The following is a 22,535-nucleotide window of genomic DNA, read 5'->3' on the forward strand; positions in this document are numbered from 1 at the left end:
TATATATATGTCATAGTGCCTATAATGAGCTTCCTAAAACAATTAGTAACGTATCCCCAGCAACCTGCTTATCTGAATATAATACTTCTTAGCAATCATTGCATGCTTTCACATCCACATCATGTAAAGGAAACAGGGCTACACTGTCTAATTTATTATCCTGTCTCATATTTCATCATGTCCCTTACTAGCTGCTTGATATATTATCAAGACAAGTGAAAGTGTATCAATTTCCCCCAACAAATGAGAAAAGGGGCACCCCAAAGAATACCAGTGAATTATAACGGCTCTTTCCTTACACTACCACAAGCACCTGGGAAATGATGTGTTGATCAGACTTTCCCTTTTAAACATTTTTGACTGAGTAGAAAACTAATAGCCAAAATCTTACAACAGAAAGTAATGTCAAATGACTCCCAGCTTAGTCTAGATTCATTGTAAATACAAGCAAAAATGAAGGATGGAGAATAATTTTGAGAACAGAGAGAGAAGCAGTCCCCTCAGTTTGGAAACATGCTAACCATTACCTATCTCAATCCCCTCCGAATTTTGTCTTAACTTGTAATATTCAACACTAGGCATTTCACCTGCCATTTTCCTCCCTAGTTCTGTTTCCACCTTGTCGTGAATTATAAAGGTAAGAATAATAAAGCAGAAATGCAACCATCAAACAAAAGTCAATGCCAGCTACAAACACGACATACAAACCATCAGGAGTTCTGAATAATCCTTTGCTGGACCCGTGTAAATCCATTTAAAATCCAGAATAAATTGCCTTTTAAAAAGGCAGAGCGACATGATTTACAAAGTCTGTTTATGCATTCCTATTTAGGACCAAAGTAGGTGTTACCTGCAGATGTGTGTTAACAGTATCTGGCTGAACCCCGTTTTAACAGGAAGAATAGTTCCAATCCCTCAAGCAATACATACACAAAATAAATAAACTTTCATAGCAATCCCATATGGATCAAAAAGCAGCTTGAGATAGCAATTTTGAGATAGAAATGACACGACACAAGATGATTGCAAAGCTAAGAACACACCTCCTTCTGGGTTCTTAGCATGCCCCAGGATTTGAGTGGAGAATAACAGAACTTCAGTTTAGATGCCATGTAGGGCTATGGCCAAAACAGACATTACTTTAAATCTTTGTCTAGCAGATATGTCTTTAAAACAAAACAAAATACTCTAGCTTGAATGCAGGGAGGGGTGATCAAGATCTTAAAAAGCTTCCCTATCCCAATGTTAGGGGCCCAATCCTGATTAGGGGCTGTGCACCTATTCTAGAGTAAAAGTGAAAAAAGATGTAGTTGACAGACATAAATATAAAGCAAAGTCTGCTTGGGTCCTTACTGCTTGAATTCCTATCTGTAAAATGGGAATGAAGGTGACATTCTACAGATATATGCCATATATAAATGAAGTAAGAATTATGAGCTAGCATATGAAAATATAGCCTTCTGTTCCAGGCATGCAATTAGTTTGTCCTTGCAGTACCCTGCATCATGTTTTACATACTGACAATTTCTGATATCCTACATTGCTAAACGTCGTACTCAGTAGTGCAAAGCTCTTGTAATATAGCAGTAGAAAATCTATGGAGGAAACATTCTATCCAAAAAGAAATCAAGCCTTTCAGTGAAAGCTTAGAGTGGTAAATGTAATTGGCAGTAAGTTTTAATGGATACAACTAACAGGAGTTGCATTAGGGCAGCACAAATTAGCCCATTACACTCAGCTTGCAAACCATACACCCAGAGACAAATAAATAAAAGAGTTCTATGGAATGGAGGACCTGGCTGGGAAATTAGCACATTTATTTACTGCTACACACTTTAATGGTAACTTGCATTCAGCACTTCTTCAGTCCAATGTAATCTATTCAAAGAGCTACCCAACTAAGAATAGAAGAATGGGTTTCTCTTAAAAATGAATTTCTCTCTGAATTACCAAGGATCTAACGTACACGTTAATAAAGCAGCAAAAGCAGCAAGGTGTTCCACAATAAATGGCTTTTTTTACATTCACCAGGCTTGTGTGACAAGGATGGTGCTTCTAACCCCCTCTCTTCATAGGAGGCAGGAGAGATTTTGTGCACTGCTTCCTGCACAAAAGCAAGATGTGCAGATGGCTGTGGGTTTGGTGTGGCTGTGGGGAAGGAAGAATGGCACAGGCAATATTAACCTGACTCACCCTACCCCACCCCTTCTCAATTAGTACATTTTTGGCAGCCAGCCTGTGGAAAGCAAGAGATACACTCTGCCTCTGTCAGCACTTGTACTGGATGTGTGGGATTATTGTTCTTCCTGCCTCTGTCATACTGACCCATGGTAAGGTCAGTTAGGTCAGAGGAAGAATTAGAAATTTAGTCTTAGCCAACTTTAAAGAAGAAGGAAGGCATCCTCAAACCTAGCCATCCAAGTCCTGAGGCACAACAGGATAGGAACAAGAGCTCTGCTTGAGGCCTGGTAAACCTAACACAAACCTGTGGGGTGTGGGGGGAGAGAGAGTGAAGTGTTGGCTGTGAGTAGGGAGATAACTTTCTACAGCCCCAAGCAGGGGATTGCCCAGAAAAAGGTGTAGAGGACGACTCAAATGTGTTAAACCAAGAGGAAAGGAAAAAGCATTCAACCCAGTGCCCAACTTTTAAAAAGCCAGTTTAGCAGCTTGCCTCTTCAGTGTGTGGGGTCTGGGGAAAACATCTGTTTCAGAGCCAAACTAAACTATCTCCTAATCATACATAGTGGAGCTATGCCTGGTTGTTTTCCCTACTCTCCTGCAAGTGCATGTAGCCCTGACTCAAGTCAGGATCATGGCACTTTGACAGAGGAGGTTTTAAGCTTCCCCCACATCTGTTTTTGTCCTAAAATCCCACCCTCACCTCCCAGTAAGGGGTTAAAAATAAGGGGGGGAAAGGTTTAATCAATGGTGGCTCTTTTTTTTTCTTTTAGTCTACCCCACCCAACCCTATACCTGGTGTGTCTAGAATTTTGGAATGAAAACGGGTGAAGTTTAAGCCCTGCCCTCCTGATGCACCCAGTCCTGACCTGAAGCTATGCAGTGCACACTTATTAGAGTCGGGAAAGTTATCACACGTCGCTCAACTATGTGATTAGGAGAACATTTAGTCTGGATCTGAGATTCAGCATTTGAAACTGTAAATAAAAAATAATTACTTTACATTCAGCACTCACACAAAATGGTACAACATATGATATTTATATAATATCATATTCAGAATATTTAACAGAGATAACTTGCACTCGTACGTAAGTTCTCAAATGTTGCAGGGAGAAAGCTCCATCAGTTTGTGAACTTCAGCATTTAGATTTATAAAGACAGTGGAAGTAGTTAAAACATTAACGTTACTGTGAAGTATACAGCAGCAAATCAATACACATTTGCATTACGAACCATTATATATAATGAAGAAATAGGATCTTTGCCAATACACTTCAGCTGCATTTACAAAGTTACAATCAAATCTGTCCCAGAACACAAGAATATCAAAACATGGCCTGGATTACATATTGCTATTGTTTTAGATATATGTTTATTTTATTTACACTATTTATATACCTCTCCCCATTCTGAATTTCGGAGCGGTGTACAAAATTAAATAAAATTAAAAACAGAATAAATCACCTTAAAATAGATTTTTAAAATAAGCAAAATGAAAAGTGAACCATGAACTGTGGCTGGTCCTTAAGGAAAGACTTCCTGGAACAATGACATTTTCAGGAGATGCCGAAAGGAATACAAAGTTGGCGCCTGCCTGACCTCCAGAGGCAGGGAATTCCATAGGAGGGGACCTACCACGCTGAATGCTCTTCTCCAGTGGACTCCAATCGGAGGATGGTTCTATGTGGAACCACCAGGAGCATGCCCTCGAATGACCTCAGAGACCGGGCAAGTTGGTAGGGGAGAAGGCACTCTCTCAGGTATCCTTGCCCCAAGTTGTTTAGGGCTTTGTACACACGTACAAGAACCTTAAACCTGGTTTGGCTATGGGGCAGTATAGAAATATAATAAATGAAATGAAATGATCCCTACCTTTTCTGGAGATGGAGGAGGATTAAACCTCTTTGCACAGACCAAAAACACATCAGGTTGTGGCTTGCCATCCTTCACTTCAGGGTCATCTCCCAACACAATATGATGAAATAAATTAAAGAAGTCTTTGTGTCGACTTATTTTCATTTCAAATGACACTCTAGACGAGCTAGTGGCAACAGCTATGGGTATATTGTGTTGATGTAGATGGTTGATTAGTTTTTCAACTCCTGTGGAACAGAAATATATGAACGCGTTAAAATACACTCATTGGAGCAAAAACCAGAGGTGATAGAAGTGCTGATCTGTTCTTTCCTGTCATACACACTTTCCCCCCAGTTTCTGACTTATCTCACTTGTACTGTAAAATGCATATTCAAGAGGTAGCATTTGTTGTTTCTACTTTATTACAACCATAACATGTGTATATAAGCAGTTAGCACTACATAAAGTTAAGTGACATATAGAAAAAAATTATAACTGTGCAAGTGGAATCCCCAAAACAGTACTCTAAGGATTAAATTATGGAAACTTTCATGCAGACCCCCCCCCTGAAATATGTTAGGTGGGGTCACTGACATTGCAGTATGCCATGGCCACACCTTCTGCAGTGCAAATGCTTCCCTAACACCTGCGCATTCAGACGGCATGGGAGGGGATTCTCTACATATAATGACATGCATGCGTAGAGCTTCTCCATGTAAGGAGGGATGGACACTCTGATTGGGGCAGATCTCACCAGGTGGAGGAGCTCTACATGGGTACATCGGTTTGCAAGGAGAACTTTTTCCATGCCTTCTGACCTCACGTCCCCAGAAACAGCCTGACATGTTGTTTCAATATGTACCACTCTTATCTCACTGCAAGTATGTTTTCATATGACATTAGGTTGCCGAAGACAACTTGATACAGCATAATTATGCCTTTATATAATCTTCTTGACCCCAGGTCTCACTACAACCAGCACATACACACACTCCACAAGGAACTTAGCAGACTGCCTTATACTAAATCTAACCACTGGTTCTTTTAGCTCTATACTGTCTACATCAACTAGCAGATCCACAGGGTCTTAGATAGCTGACTTTCTTAGCCTAACTGGACATACCAAGGATTGAATCTGGGACCTGAGGAAGACAGCAGCACAGAGGCAGCTAGACTGTGAAGCCAAGCTGGATGAGGGCAAAGTACAAGAAGGCCAGCAAGTATTGAAGGGGGTGGGAGGGGAAGCTCCAAAAGCAACCTTCAGAAACAGCCAAGGCCTGGGTGGAGGTCTGAAGACAGAGCAGCTGCTGGGCCACACTGAAGACTTATTAAAAGCCCAAGGTGGAAGTCAAACTTTACTAGAATATCAAGTCTTCATTGCCAAGCCTGTGTTTTAACTTTGGCTTAACTTTGGTTAGAGCTAGAAATTGTCACTTCTATAACCTGATTGATGGTATCACTAACATAAAAGCCCTTTAAAAAAACATAAATTAAAACTTCTCTTGTTCTATTCTTTTTTAATAAAATATTCTTTATCTTTGTTTATTATACCTGCTTGTCTCATAGCTAATAAACTAATCACCCCCTTAGGTAAAAGAGATATATTAAATAAGAGTATATAGATTTATGGTGGCAGTGGAAAAGAATGGTGGGATAACATGGATTTTCTCCATTTTGGTTTTAGTTGCCACAGTGAGAAAGGGGGTTCGCCATAACTAATGGCTATAGCAGTAGGATTACCCTAGAGCAGAGAGTCTCATTTAGGGTATTTCTTCACAGATGCAAATTTAGTAGGCTTGTTATAGTTAAGTAAGCTGAAAGGATCAAGTTTAAACCTCAGCAACTTTAAACAATGATTAATCATACATGTCAAATTAAGAACACTGAGCACAGACATAGGGGAAAACAACTGTCAGGATGGAAGTATCTCTCATGGGTGCTATAGAAGCTTTCAAAAAGGAAGCATTCAGCATTTTCTATTTGAAAGTTCTGAAAAATACAGAAGACAAAATATCACAAATTAAACCTTTTTTTCTTCTTCCTTTCTCCCTTTGTTCTTCTTTTAATATTCCCCTGGTGCTTTTGCTCCCTCCTCTTTTGAGTCAGCTGAAACTAAGGTGGCAATCATTAGATTGGTGAGCAAGATTCTGTTATTTATATATTGTGCTTTCCATAAAGTACTTGCCATGTATGCACAGCATGCACAAACAATACTTTTAAATATTTTTTCTAACTACTGAATCTGTCCATGTGAATAGTTCTGTATATTTTTTGGGATCTTCCTAACACAGTAGAGGCACTTTAGAGCCTCTTGTATGTCTGACACAAGAAAAGTGAAGTTACTTTTGCTTCAAGAAAGGACTTTAGGAGGTATTCTCCATTTCACTGCATAACATAACTAAAGCACAGTGACTATAGAAAGGTAATTATACTGCCCGTTCTATACTTGAACTGCTATTCTGAAAAGTTGTAGCAAATATGCACCAGTTTAGAAAACATTTACCAGCCTTTCACCTGGGAGCTTGCAAACCTAGGGGAAAGGAGAAACAGAACTAAGTTGGTTCTCACGTCACTACAGAAAGCCTCAGGGTACATAGAATCAGAATAGCAGAGCCAGAAGGAGCCTACAAGGCCATCGAGTCCAACCCCCTGCTCAATGCAGGAATCCACCCTAAAGCATCCCTGACAGATGCTTGTCCAGCTGCCTCTTGAAGGCCTCTAGTGTGGGAGAGCCCACAACCTCCCTAGGTAACTGATTCCATTGTCGTACTGCTCTAACAGTCAGGAAGTTTTTCCTGATGTCCAGCTGGAATCTGGCTTCCTTTAACTTGAGCCCGTTGTTCCGTGTCCTGCACTCTGGGAGGATCGAGAAGAGATCCTGCCCTCCTCTGTGTGACAACCTTTTAAGTATTTGAAGAGTGCTATCATGTCTCCCCTCAATCTTCTCTTCTCCAGGCTAAACATGCCCAGTTCTTTCAGTCTCTTTTCATAGGGCTTTGTTTCCAGAACCCTGATCATCCTGGTTGCCCTCCTCTGAACACGCTCCAGCTTGTCTGCATCCTTCTTGAATTGTGGAGCCCAGAACTGGACGCAATACTCTAGATGAGGCCTAACCAGGGTCGAATAGAGAGGAACCAGTACCTCATGTGATTTGGAAGCTATGCTTCTATTAATGCAGCCCAAAATAGCATTTGCCTTTCTTACAGCCATATCGCACTGTTGGCTCATATTCAGCTTTTGATCTACAACAATTCCAAGATCCTTCCCGTTTGTAGTATTGCTGAGCCAAGTATCCCCTAACTGTGCATTTGGTTTCTATTTCCTAAATGTAGAACTTGGCATTTATCCCTATTAAATTTCATTCTGTAGTTTTCAGCCCAGCACTCCAGCCTATCAAGATCACTTTGAAGTTTGTTTCTGTCTTCCAGGGTATTAGCTTTCCCACCCAATTTTGTGTCATCTGCAAATTTGATAAGTGTTCCCTGCACAATACCTGAACAATGAAGCAATGTGCACATCGCTTAGAATTTATTTAAATTGTTTCTCAAGCAGGCCTTCTTTACACTAAATCTGCTTAATCCAAAACTTTTGATCATGCAACCCACATACCTTTTGCACTGCACCCATAACTGCATAAAGACAAGTTGGGAGTAGTGGAATTGTGAAATTAATGGATTTCTGCTTGTCTGTGCTATACAGTTCCAGGGACACTAAGCAACGTTATTTAGTTTTCAAGTAAAGGACTAGGACTTTTTCCAGAAAGGGTTTATAGTTATTGGACAGAATAGGACAAACAATAAATAGACTTCTTGTTTGGTTAGCAGTCATAAATATTCAAAATGGATTATATCACATATTTCAGTTACATGGCATAAAACAGAAGTGCAAGATAACACCAGGTGCACTTAGGAGAGGTCTCTGGTGAGATACAGGATGGTGTTTCCTGCATCACAGTTCCTCTGATGATTTGTCAGTTCCTGGATCAAGAAGATGACCCAAAATAATACAATGTGGACTAAAAATATTATATTTGAAATGCTTGACCTGAAAAGTCAGATTTTCTTATTTCCTCTCTGTTTTCCCCCTTCTACTTAAAAAGCAAGCTTTAAATATAACTGATAGATAATCTCAAGGCTTCAGTGTAAACTTTGACAAATTTGTATTACGTTTATATTTCATTATAGAACAGAGGATGTCTTATTAAAAAGAAACTTTATATTAAAAGAACTTTAAAAAATTAATTTAACTAATTCTTGATAGACACGAGCTTGAAAAGTAGTTTGCCCCCAAAAGATAAAGTACGCAGCATGAATGGAAGTTCCTATGCAGAGTGCATACATGCTTGCCTCTGTACTTCCCACACTCTCCATGTCAGAAGACATGGCGTGGGTGGGTGGAGCTTTCATTGGCTCAGACCCCCCCCAAACTCCATTCCATCTCCCACCAGCTGGCCGGACTCAGTGCGCAACAGATTGGGCCAGTTGGTTGAACTGTTGTAAATTTCTTGGGAGCCGTGATAAAAAAAAAATTTGCGCAAATTTCTGCTGCAAATTTGCATAATTTGGACAAATTACAGCCATTTTTTTTTGTAATCATGTTTTTAAATTGTTGGTTGTTTTTATGATTTTCATGGTTTTAATTTTTGTGAACCGCCCAGAGAGCTTTGGCTATTGAACGATATAAAAATGTAATAAATAAATAAATAAATAATTTCCACAATTTTGCGCAATTTGCAGAAGAAATTTGTGCGAGTGGTGCCTGTGGGCACTACACTGAAGATTCAATTGGCGCAAATGGCAGACATGGGTGCCACGTTGGGAAAATAGCGATTTTAGAGGGGGGAAACAATTAAGTTCCTAGATCTGGGGAAATGTCTGTTGCATGGTTCGCAAATGTAAACTCAGCTGGGGACTCTGGGGAAATCAGACAAGCCCCCAAAGGGACTAATTTCCCAGCAACAACCATCCCTGCTCTCCATTCATACACATGCTATTTATTCTCCAAGTCCTATGCAGGTCTTATTCTTCTCATGCAGTTTTCCCAAAATGCACTTCAGAAATCCATGTGTTTTATGGCATTCTGAGTTTAAAAAACACATTTTTTATAACCATGTTTTGAGGTTGCCACCATGACTCTCTCTTTTTTTAACCAGAATACCACAAAACAATGGAAATGGCAGGGCAGAAAGAATTAGGACTTAAGGATCTACAATAGCATGACACTTCCTGTAGATGACACCATGCTTATTGTAATGCAAAATCTGTAGAAAATTGAGCACTCAACTTCCATCTTGTTCTTAGGTCCTGACCAATTAAATTTAATCCTAATACTTACCGGTATTTCCCATCACACAGGTCTGCTAGATGTTTGCTAAAGTTAGCAATCTATAGAAGATAGTATAAGAGGCTCTTAATCATCTTCTGATGCTTAAAATAGATTATTACAAACTGTGTCTTGGTGATGCAATAGCCCAGGATTAGGCAGAAATTTTTAAACATGTATAATCTGCTGTTTTCTTTAAAAAGAAAGTAAAAGCAACAGATGTATCAGTGATGGATTGTCAAGAAGAAAATAATTAATTTATTCAATTTCTTCTATTTCTTAACCTTCAAATGTAACAAGTACATGCAAATCATTAGAAGTGCAGACTGGAAACAGAGAGCACCCATTTTGAGCATACAACATAGTTTTTAAAAAGGCATTAATACACTTATTTGGTAGTCACATTTCAACAAGATGCATTAAACACAACATTAGTACAATGGTAAATCCCACGAGCGACAACTCATTTTTAGTTTAGAGACTAGAAAAGAATAAAAAGCAGTATCAGAAAACATATAAATGAGGGCAGTTTTACACTGTATTCTTCTGCACAAACACACAGTATTTCTACCAACCAGTGATTTATGAGTAATTACTTCTATTCAAGCTAGAAAAAACCAAATTCCCATCATTCTCATGACAGAGACATCCTAAATAGCTGTGGAGTTGTGTATTGGTTTCCTGTCACCAAAGTAAGATCTATATCAAACTGTTGGTTATATATAATAGCCTTAAACAGACATTCCCAGAAATCTGTTAATTCTCCTCTGAGTTTCTTTAAAACAACAACAACAACAATCACAACTTTCAATTTAAAAAGTTAAATATGGAAGATTATTGTGTGGCAACTTTTTTGCACCTTTCAAAAAGCATGAGTGTCACTTCATTACATATGAATTATTGACTGAAGTCAAGCACTGGAAATAGCTTAGATTCTGGCACACTGGACTAGTAGAGACCTCCTAAAATTAGTGGTGAATTAAGAAACATTTCTGTTTTCCTACTTCTGCTGTAACGAAGAGGGACTCATAGATATCACCACTGGTTAAAGATCTGTACGCTGATGTCAATTCACCCAAAGGTCATGGGGCTATTTTTTTTCTTCCAGGTGGAAATGGGTGCAGGACTGAAGGAGGCACAGAAGAGAAAACAGCTACAGTCGTTCAAAGGGTTGGAAAAAGTTCAAGCATGTTCACCGAAATGGCTCCCATTCCATCAGCTTTGCATTTCTCAATCATCATCATAATCTGCATTTCTATGCAGCCCCATAGCCGAAGCACTCTGGGCGGTTTACAAAAGATTAAAACATTTAAAATGATACACAAAATTTAAAACCATAAAAAAGTAAAACACAAAAGATAACATACATCTAAAAACAACTTTGAGCTGCCAGCCAAACCTAAAAACAGATCTGGGATCAATTAATATATCTGTGCTCTTGATATCACACACACATACACTTTCTGTGTTTAAAGAATATCAATGGTTTATTTGTTTTTTGCAAGAGTTTTAAACCTGAGGCCTATGAACCAAATCCAGCCAACCTGGGGTCCCAATTCTGGCCTTCCAGGATTCCTCAAAAGGCCACTCCCCTTCGCCCTTTATCCAACTGCTTGATGATTGCCCGGAATTTGCAGAGTTTTGTCCCAGTTCTAAAAGGCTGAAATACCTCTCCTAAGAGAACTTCAGCTATTGAGCAGTATAGAAATGTAGTAAATAAATAAATAAATAAATAAATAAATGGCAATAAGAGCTTTAAGTTAAAATATGCTGGTATTTTGCCGTCGGCCTCACCCACCTCTGTAACGCTGCTCTGAAGTACTTCTCCGAAAATAAATTAAGCCCTCAAGTTGAAAGAGGTTCAACATCCCTTGTATAATGTAAATAAATCCACCCATATTAATATATAGTGTGATACAGGGTCTAGAAATTTTGGGTTGATTTATTATCCAGGCATTGTTTGTATTATGGTGTTCCCCTTTCTTTTCCGAAGTCCTCAGGGGTAAGAACATAAGAAGAACCATGCTAGACCAGACCAAGGGTCGGTCTAGTCCACCGTCCTGTTCATACAATGCTCAACCAACTGCCCACGGGAAACCCACAAGCAGGACCTGAGTGCAACAGGACTCCGTCCCCCACCAACTGGCTCTGATGCTGGATATGCCAAGAACTTGTTGGAGAAGAGGTGTTGACCTCTCACACTGTGCGATACTTTTGCAAAAGGCAGAACTGCTTGGAAGACTTATGCCATACCATCTATTCCAACGATTAGCACAAAGACAGAGAAAAGATACTCTCCTCATCAGAACAGTCCTTTCTGTCACTTGGCACTGGGCTTTCAAAGAAGCGGAAGTGATGCAAGTCCCTATTGCTGCTGCTTCAAAACTCAGAGACAGAAAAGCTGACCCTTGTCCCCAAGGCCAACACTCATGCCAGAGGACTTGGCAGGAGGATCTTATCTCTCTACCTTACACTTTTGTTTGTAGAGGGGAGGAAAAACTTTGTGCATGGTCACTGACAGCCCAGGGAGTCAGACAGAATGAGGCATTCACTAGTAGCAACAGCATTTGCGGAAGCCAGAAAAAATATCTAGGAACAGCTTAAAAATACTAGCCATGTAGATATTGAGAGCTGTCAAGAAGAACAATATTACTTGTTTCTCTCTCTAGCTTACTGCTATGTGCAGAAGACAACAGATGGAACTGCTAAAAAGTGCATCATGTTTATTCTTCTATTCCTAGAAGAAATCTCAGTCATTCTTTTTTAATGACAATTTTCTTCAAACTTTCAAGGCAATAAGAAAACAACCAGGCACAAGAGAAATGCTATTTTGTGAAAGGAATAATTAGAATTAAGATACCAGGATTTAATTTGATAGAAAAGATAGAAAAAAATACAAACCTGGCATCAATGCAGCCATGGGAAATATTTTTTCTTGTTTAATTTTACTTTCATGCACTAGTTCTTCTTTGGTCATTGGAAGGTCTAGGGCATCTCGAATTATCTCTGCTCCCTCCAATGTTTTTTTACCCATTGCTAAGGATTTCACATCCCAAGTGTACGTCTTTCCAAAGCGGTCACAGATTTCTTGGTACACAATAGTATAAAGTCGTTCAGTATCTGAGGAGGAAAGGAAACCAGAATTAATGACATATCAGATTTGCACCACTGAAATGTCAACACATTGAACAACTAGAGACAGAACTCCAGATCGACAAAATTGTAATACAAGCAGTAGGGTTTGTAAATAAGATATGAAGTTTAAAGCAGTGAACCCTGGTTTATAAAAATCAGCACTTTGTATATAGGCTTGCCTTTTGAAGAAAATGACTCAGCTTGCATATCATTAGTTAACAAACTATCCCTGGCTTGTTTAGTGTGATATCCAAACTTTGAACTCTGGATTGTTGGGGGACGAACAACTCAAGAGTTTGAACCCACGGGTTGTTATGATGTGTGAGTGTGAACCAAGTCAACGTCTCCCCAGATGCTATTTTACAGTAAAGCCTCAATGGTAAACAAAGGTAAAAAGTAGGAGTGAAATTTTTGCCAACATAAATATAGATCATTTGCTTGCATATGTAAATCTATGGGTGCTAAGTAAAATATTTGGTTCACACTTGGGAGAGGGTATTAAGGGGGAAGCCAAAATCTCTCTCCCCCCCCTAACTGAATTAGGAGGGGGAGAATCCAAGAAATTTCAGGTGAGGTGTGTGCTTGTCTTTAAATACAAGGTGGCCAGTGATTTCTTTCATTCTTTTTTTAACAGAAAAAAACTTTGCCTCCACCTCACGCAACAATGCTGCTGTCCTTCTCAGCACCACAGTGGCAATCTCTTTGCAATCTGAGGCAAAGATCTGAGCATTGTTCCTGGGAGGGCTGTAGAAGATAGCTGACCCATATTAATTACATAAAATATTTTAAAGCACACGATTGTGGGCTGCAACATACAATTAAGAGTTTGAAGTCTGTCTTGCACGTATATAACTGCATGTGTGCAAGCAAAGCAATGCCTTAATTGGGAGATGATCTCTATCTTGGAACTGCAGATGACAAATGAAGAAGGAAATCTGGTACTCAAGGGATATCATTACATATTCTATTTAAACTATAAAGTAATTTATTTTCCAAGCCTTTGAACAAGACTTTATAAGTTCTTCAAAAGATACCACAGTTTTCATTATATTGCCAGTGGCACCACTACACTTACATCTGATTATATTTCCATTACAACCCTATAACCCATAATCAAGGGGGTTTAAAAGTGAATACGTTCTCTGCAGGCCACATTCATGCATATAAAAGTTTCAGCCTCAGGATCAAACCTTCCCTTGAATTCATTAGTTTTAAAACAAGACAAGCAAACATACCCATAATAATAGTTTTTCTGAGGCTCCTTAAAAATTTCCCCAACTTTTGTGAGTGCTTCTTCACGGGGAAGTTGGTTCAGGAGGACTACTGATACTGTCTTGTCCCTTTTTGATTTAAAAGTCCATTATGCAAATATGAAAATAGGTAGCTGTGCATTACCACTGCTGCTTCACATGACAAGATTCATCCCTATCTAAAAAGAAAGGTGATAGGGACTAGCTACTTCCTTCGACCTAAGGAAAGTTCAAATACAAAGCTGGCAGAGACACAGCTGAATTAAACTAGAGACCATAAAACCAGAGCTGCCTTTGGCTCCAGGACTTCAGACCAGTCACACAGTACTACATAAGCTATCAGAAAGCTTGACATAACTGTTCCTCAAGCACCTGATCTATCATGCTTGGGGAGAGGGGACAAACCTTACAGAAAACTGCTAAAATCCCAAGATAGGTCTGGAGCCAACAGGCTGATTTTGTCTAGTTACTGTTTGATGGGGCACTGAACCAGTTCTATTAAGTTCTAGTCATCTTTATAACACTATCTTAATCTACTGGTAATGGTTTTATTACATCCCTAAAATTGATAGGTCTTCAATTCCTGAAACATGGACCTGTGATACAAAAGAAACTCATTGCTTCGGATGCTGATACATCAATGAACAATACAGACAACAATATTTCTTTGGAATGAAGAACAGCATGCCAAATCCATCCATTAGCAGCCAATCCACTTGGCTGCAACAGAAGGTTGATTAGGACTAACTGTCTCCCCCAGTACCCAATCTAATAAACATGCATATATAAATTTAACAATATGAATTTACATGGTATTTGCATCAACTTGCTTGTTTTCCTCTTCCCTCCCCATCTCTTTTTACTTCTGTATCATGTCTATGAACATGTAAAACTCTGGGCAGAGACTGCTTTTTAATCATTGCACAATGCCTTGAAGACCTGAGGACATCATCATCATCATCATCATCATATTTCAATTAAGAGGAACCAGAGGCTGCTGTGTTGTAGACTGCACAATGAATTGATGAAGAAGTAATTTGTTAGAAAATCCATACAAAAATCTACAGGCAGAATTTAAGGCCATTCTTTGCAACATATAGGCTCTTGTATGAAATCCTGTATTAACATTTCTAGCCATCACGATTGTAGAGATCTGCTGGAAAATGCAATGACAGTTTAATTTCTTTCTTTCTTTTAATATCTGATTTAGGCTTTTATAGGCCAAAAATGATATTATAGAAGAAATGCATGCCCAGTAGTATACTTTGGCATCTGCCAAGCAAACGTAAATTAAATTGCATGTTAGTGACATACAACATATGCAGATTAGATGAAGCCCTATATTTTATAATTCAGAGTTCCCATGTGGCTCTTGGTAATAACCAATTAATTGTTCACCAATACTGCAGTTCTTTTTTGCAGTATAAAATAAATACTGTTAGGAAGATGGCACATATTCATGTTCTAAGAAATGAAAGCAGATGACATGTGGTTCCTTCTACTTATAGGGGGGAAACGTGCAAACACAGATACAGATAGTACAAATAACTTGGCCAGTTTATTCAGGTTACTTTATTGCTAATGAAGATTAAAACATTATACAATACCACCCAAAAACACTTTATCCAGCTTAGTTGTTCATAGCTAGTAAAATGTGTAACATCTTATTTTTATCTATATGTAAGAAGATGCAGATACACCACCTGTTTATCCAAGGCAGGCTTTCAACATTTTGGGCATACTCCCAATCAGCTCCCAGCTCAAAATTTCTGGATTCTGAATTTGTTGGATTGACCTGAACTCAGCTGTAGTTTATATCAATCAAGTCAGCATCAGGTCAATTTTATATTGTTAAATGTGAGGATGACCCATATACCAGGAGTAGTACAAAGGTTAGGAAAGATTCAGAGAAAGAGTTAAGTACCTTTCCATTGTAATTATGGGTGTCTCAAAAGCACACAGGTTATATATCACAATGTTCCTCAGTCAGCACAAATGCAAGTGACTGCGAAAGGTGCCAAGATTGATAGCCCGAGGATGCAAAAAGCAAAAATCCCACAACCGTGTTCACTTGGCACTTCTATATGATGCTTTCAGCAGGCATATGTGAAGAAGAACTGGCAGCACAATGATTAAGAAGATGTCTCACTCTGAATTCTATTCTGTTCCTTAAGTGCTAAAAGTTGCTTCCATCTAAAAGAATTACTGATATATTTAAAGAGAAGGGGAAACTATTCATTTTAATACTTTTTAATGATATACGAAAATATGGCATATAGCTCAGATCCTGAAGTTGTTTCCACTGGTGGGAGCTTCTCCCGAGTTGAGTTCCCACAAATGGAAGGGAATGAGTTTCACAATTCTCTCTTCCCCTGTAGGACCCTGAAAATGTGTTCTGGACAGGGGCCGTAGAGAAAGTAGACAATTGGTGAAAATCACTTCTCCCTGTTTCCACCAGTGCTCCCACCCCCACCCCCACCTCACTCTCTCTCTTTTGTGTGTGTGTGGGGGGGGCAAGAACAGCCCCCAAACAGGCAACTGTTTCATGGTGATTATGTGTGATAACCCAAAGACCTACATTATCTGTATTTTATTTTTAAAGGAAAAAACCTTTGAAACATAAAGCCTTCCAAAGGACAGTACAAACAGAAACTTTTAAATAAAGGAGCAAAGGTAGATTACTAGTACTTTAAGAAGTATTCTATAAATCAATTCTGAGAACTACAAATTGCTGCTAATTTAACAGAGCGATGATATGAAATTAAGTTTTTTGATTAGCACTTAGCATAATTCAATACAATTATTAATAACTCATCCTAATGGGGAGCAGACACTCCATTCTTTAAGTTTTTAGCTGCTGCAAATAAGTTTGATCCTACCATATTACTCAGACAGCTTAAGTACCTGCTATAAATTGATAGTCTCTGTGTTATGATATTGCTTGCTGTTTAGTGTAAATGTGTGCATCATTACAGCCAAGAAAAATAATAGCTCCTGGCTTGCTTCTTAAATTATTACGAATAGGAAATACTATTGAAAGAATGGAAGACCATCACCAGTTAGAGTAACACAGTACTGCCACCAATTGCTGTCCCCAGAAGGCTCAAGAATGCATATTTACTGACAAATTCTCTTCTTCAGGATACAGTTATTACCTAAAATGCATAAGTGCTATAGCTCCAATGCAAATAATTCATTTTGACAAGTTTTACCTTCTACAATGGTCTTTGAATATGGCCTTCACTAGACCTAAGGTTTATCCTGGGGTCATCCCTGTTCATGTAAATGACACACAGGATATCCCTGAAGCAGGCAGGGACGACCCCAGGGAGGATCCTGGGATAAACCTTAGGTCTAGCTAAGGCCTAAATCTCAGAATTTTGCAACCAAGCAGCTCTTCTCTAATCTGGTCCCTAAAAGGCAGAATGAGAGTCATTCTTCTACTTTTTCTTACTGCTTCTTCCAGGAAATGGGTATTATTTGGTAATTCCAAAACTACTGTCATAATACCCATAAGGCCCATCTTTTGACTTAAATCCTTGCCTATGCACCAGAAATATCCATTGATGGGTTTATATTTTGGGCTGGAATAAAGCCACACAGATGTTTTAAAGATAAAATAATTTTCCCACTACCACTCCTAAAGGACAACTTATATAGTATAAGGTCAATCTGAGAAAGTTCATTAATGCATCCAAGAGAAGACACATGCAAGGAAGTTTAATTCATCCAAGAGCTAAAGGCAAATTACAATTGCAAGAAAAATGCAAGGGACTATATCTACTACATGTACTAGAGGTATATTTTCAGGGTTTAGACAGATTCACATCACTTGAACATTGTTATAGACATATTGGAAATATATTATGTTCGTATTTTCAGTGCAATGATATAAAGTTAACAGTATCTTCTGCACAAGCTACTAAATGAAAACCTAACATACTCTATATAGATTTGGTGGGTACAAGAAACTTTACTCCATTATTTGTTCATTTTTTATTTATGGTAATGAAAACAGTTATTGCAAATCAGATTAGGTATCATTCTTTTATGGTTCAATTTTCCACCGTTCTATCCCTGATGTAGCAAAGCGGAATTTGATACACTATTTTCTACTCATGGTCACTGCTGGTTGATGACACAAGTTACGTGCAAATGCTCCTAGTGTGTAAGACTTCTGAACAAATGGTAAATTCTTGTTTCCGCCTCCAACAAGCCATGTTGCCTGGGTTCGGATGACATAACAAGCTGTGCCTGAGCAATGATGATGGACTCCAAACAAACAGGAATGTAATTCCTTGTTTGCGATTGTTCTAAATTCCTTTTCCTAAGCTCCTCCTCTGACCTTCCGCTGAAACTCCTGCATTCTACTACTTCCTTTTCTTCTTGAACAGACATCTAGTCTCTAAACTTTTGACTTCAACCTCCTGCAAATTTTTTACTTTTTGAACAGCCTTCCTGGCTCCTATAAAATAATTAAACTTTTGACTGTTTGGCTGAAACTGATCAGTACCACATTAGAAAGATTTTAATATCTCAAACCCAAAGTAAATGCAAAATTGGAAGATAGTTCTGTTCCTTCACATGATGGTTTAGTCATATGTGCATGAGCAGAAAGGAGCCCAGAGAGATTAGAGAAACTCAGTGAATTCATTGCAAGTGCCTCTGTTTAGACAGTTGGAGAAATACCAACATTATAAACATTGTTCAGAAAGAAGGGCATCTGCAGTACTATATCAAACAGAGGTGAAGTAGGAAAAAAAACTGAAATCTAATTAGCAAAATACAAATCATCAAATGCTTAGGGCTAAATGACACTGACGGAAGATTTTTCGGTTGTTTTTGTGCCCAGGTGTTTTAGATATGTTTTACTTGAATTATTTTTATTTAGGTCTCTTAGCTTTCCTGCTGTTCTTACATCATTTTTATGCAAGGCATTGGTATTTTATGGTGTTCATATATATATATATATTAAATGTGAGCCAACAGCTTGAACAGCAAAACTAAAATCAATTAAATAAATATATGATACTTTAAAAAAAATTAAAGCACTCAAATATGAAATTGCTGGACATTTCGCAACAATATATGCAAGGTTTAATTAAATTATCTAGCTTTAAAACAAGCTGGGAATGTAACATCACTTTAAAAAAAATGATGAAGGCCAATTTATTCAGTCCTGAATATACTGGAAGAAAGCTATATGCGGTTTCACGTAGATGGAAAAGCATTGCTGAGGAAAAATCAGCATGGCTTCAGTGCAGGAAAGTCCTGTATCACTGATGTTTTAGAGTGTCAAATTGTATGTAGAAAGGGCAATATGGGAAACATTATATACTTTAAATTAGTAACTAGTTCATGAACAAGAAGCAGAGCATTGAACAGGTAGTTCAGTTCTCTCACACAGCATTGCAGTGAGCAATATCATAAGAAAAGTACTGCTAGTCCCCAGGTCCAACTCAATCCATGCAAAAGATTTCTAAAAACTAAAATTACCTTACAGATGCCAATTGAATGTTCTCAACATATTTTGAGGACAACCCCCATTTCAAACAGCCATTGTACTCATATTCACATATACACACAGTTTGAAAGGAAAGCATTCAGGTACAGAAATTGCTTGACAAGATGAGAAAAATACTGTAACAGGCACTTTTTTTGCTTCAAAAACCCATATGCACAGCTTTTATTGGCCTAACCTCAACAAGACAGCATCCCATAGGCCATCTATTTCCATTAATTAGGCCTCTAGACAGCAGTTTTCAAAGGGTGATGGGAAACTGAAATACAAAATAATTATAATATATTCCATTAACAAAATAGTTTGGCGAGCGGAGTTTTTACTTCCAACAGCAGCTCTGGATAATACTAATATATCCTAAAGAAAAGGAAGAATACCTGAACATTATGAAAAACGAAAAAAAACCTACACTTTGGTGTCTGTACTGTTGTACAAAGGAATATTTTAATCACCACTTGTGTTCAAAGCTTCTAAGATATCCTTTTCTTAACTATATTCAGGCAGTTTCATCATTGATGTTGTGTCAGCAAGTCCTTTATTAACTGTTATTGTATTAAGGCATTTATCACTCAGTAATAGGAAGCAAAATAACATTTAGGAGTACAACAAGGTATTTAATACAAGCTAGTTCATCGGAAAACTGAATCTTTCTGCCACCACTGCACTTTTAGTACAGCAAAGAAACAAAAAGCATCCAGTTGGTAGATCTAATTTAACTGGTGCTTATTTCAATGGGAGTTCGATTCAGGGCTCAAGTCACAATGGATAGTAGTTAGACTGCCATAATAGACCAAATCATTACACTGTATCATTCAATAGCTTTCAAAGAAAAATTTACTGAATAGGATAATGATCAATAGGCTTCATTTCAGTCAGTCAGCTGAATAACCTTGTGGTTCAGTTTGCTTTAACAATGTCCTCAAAGACGTACTCCCAACAAATGACTTCTGAAGTTATCTGCATTTAGTAGATTGGGAGAGTTGTTTGTCTTGTGAGTCACTGTCAAGTGCTAATTCGCATCCAAGAGATATTTCAGAATTTCTCAGCATCAATTTTTTGGGGGGGTTCAGAACAAATTATGACTTCAATTATTGATTATTAATTATTAATTGCTGTTAGCCTTTTGAATGAAGAGTTGGATAAAATGATTTGAATTAGTAAACAAATTAACCTATTTCAGCTACCCTCCAGTGTGTTCTTCCTTTACACATTGGGGGCAAGAGTTGCTTACCACCATATACCTGTATTGTATTAGTGTTGCAGTGTGTTAATCACCTGATTTGCAGATCACAGGCACTTAAATTTGGGTGGTGCTTTTTACCAGCGAAGTCATTTTCTCTGGACCTTTTCTCATACAGTTTCAAGATTTTCTTTAAAATAAAAACAGAAGATGCTACAAAAGAAGAAGAAGAAGAAGAAGAAGAAGAAGAAGAAGAAGAAGAAGAAGAAGAAGAAGAAGAAGAAGAAGAGGAAAATCATTGCCACTATCCTGCTTGTCTGAACCAAATCATAATTGTTCCAAGGTAACTAGTCGAAGAGCAACATGAACTTCTTTGCCACACAATACAGACTATCAGACAAACTGCTCCAAACCTGTAAAGCCAGGACAGGCAGCTTATGGCACTCTCTAGTACTGGCTGTAATGTACCAGTGGGAACAACACCTATGCTCTTTAAAGCCAGGAGAGAATACAGCTTGGCTGTCATAGCCCTATAGCCCTTTCAATTTACCGCATCATAAAATTAGAGCTACCCAAACAAAACAAAAAAACTGCTACAATGACAAAATGCTGTGATCTTTTTTTTTTCATTCAACACAGTATTTTGAGTCTTAAAACTGTCATGAGTTTTACATTACAATTAGATTTTGTTACACAAGATGTGCTTTGGAAAGCAAAAACAATTAACTATTGAAAAGTTAAGAGACAGGAAACCCTATTCTCACCTTCTTGTTCATGTGTTTCCCCAGCAGGATTGTGCCAGTTGGCATGGCACCACTGGGCTGAAGGTTAGAAATGTCTGCACTCACACGGGGCCTGCACTTGTGATCAGTATCTTTGGACATGCTAGAGCTCCCAACTGTGCCTACAGAGCCCTCTCTCGCCTTCAACCTAATGTAAGGAAGCCAGATATAGGATAACCATGCACAAATGAAGATATTAATGAGAAAGTGAGAGTAAAGCTTGAGTCAATTCATACGTTACAACAATAAGTGTGTTTGCCTGTCTCTGCAGGGAACATGGGAAGTGAGAAAGGAGACTTGTATGTCCCAATACTGTTAAACCCATAGTAGCCATGCACTGGGAAGCACCCCCAGAATACTGTGTTTTTGGAAAGCTTTATTTGGATCTTAACTTTACATTTGTGGTGTTCTTTTCTCTAGGGACAAAAGTTTAAACACAGCAAACATGCCTTCAAGTTATGAATTGGCTTTAATTTAGAAATAAATAACTTTGTTCACACAAATCAGTTGTATATCATGCATAAGGAACATACACACCTTCAAATATACAAATAAAACCATACACTCACCCCCCGCAAAGAAATATAATAAAATTCATTCATTTGGAATTGATCTGAAACTTCTGTCAACCTTGCAGCATATATAGTACAGTACAATACAGTAGGTGCACTGATTTTTTCATGTTCAAACCTGAGATGCTACTATTTTTAGTTAATGCTCTCCAAAAGGAAATACTTTATCTAAACCAAATAAGCACACAGTTAAAACTTTCAGACTTCTTCTGTTGATTTGTCATCTATTTAATATTTGCCCTAATTCAGTCAATAAACATACTGAAAAATCTTTCACTATTCAGATTCAATTTTACTGTGTTTTTTCGCAAACAACCATCATACAATTTCAATACATTCAAAATATTTTCACGTTTTTAAAGCTTTTGAGGTTTACCATCTCCTTAGCTACCTATTTGTAAAATCAGTAGTCAAATACTTGAATGAATATAAAATAACTAGCCAGGATTGACCCAGGATAAAAGTCAATGACTATAAAAAAAAAAAAATCAAAAACATCAGATTTTTAAAATTTCAATCAATTTTTTTCTATTTAAATCAGATTTTGAAATTTTCTTAAAATAATTGGTAAAAAAAGCCTAGATCAAAGATATTATGAATACTAATTATATAACTTCTAATTATATTCTTTGAATTTGTTAACAACAGTATATAGAGATGAGAGATAAGCTGATCAGTTCTGTTCGGCATTGAAGGTGGTGTACAGAAGTGTATATTCTCACTTTGCACTCTCTC

The 22,535-nt window shown here is 37.9% G+C and overlaps 1 protein-coding gene across 3 annotated transcripts in view; it reads right to left on the reverse strand.

The window, feature by feature from the left end:
- Positions 1-22,535, reverse strand: part of PUDP (pseudouridine 5'-phosphatase) — a 187,728-nt gene that overhangs the window by 151,419 nt on the left and 13,774 nt on the right. For all 3 annotated transcript variants that reach the window (XM_063126356.1, XM_063126353.1, XM_063126355.1), the window contains exons 2-3: positions 12,262-12,480; positions 4,054-4,283 (exon numbers count right to left, since the gene is read on the reverse strand). In XM_063126356.1, coding sequence (XP_062982426.1) covers positions 4,054-4,283; positions 12,262-12,480 — 449 coding nt within the window. The remainder of the gene's footprint in view (positions 1-4,053; positions 4,284-12,261; positions 12,481-22,535) is intronic.

Source organism: Elgaria multicarinata, chromosome 5 (assembly GCF_023053635.1).
Source record: "Elgaria multicarinata webbii isolate HBS135686 ecotype San Diego chromosome 5, rElgMul1.1.pri, whole genome shotgun sequence".
Classification (NCBI taxonomy): Eukaryota; Metazoa; Chordata; class Lepidosauria; order Squamata; family Anguidae; genus Elgaria; species Elgaria multicarinata.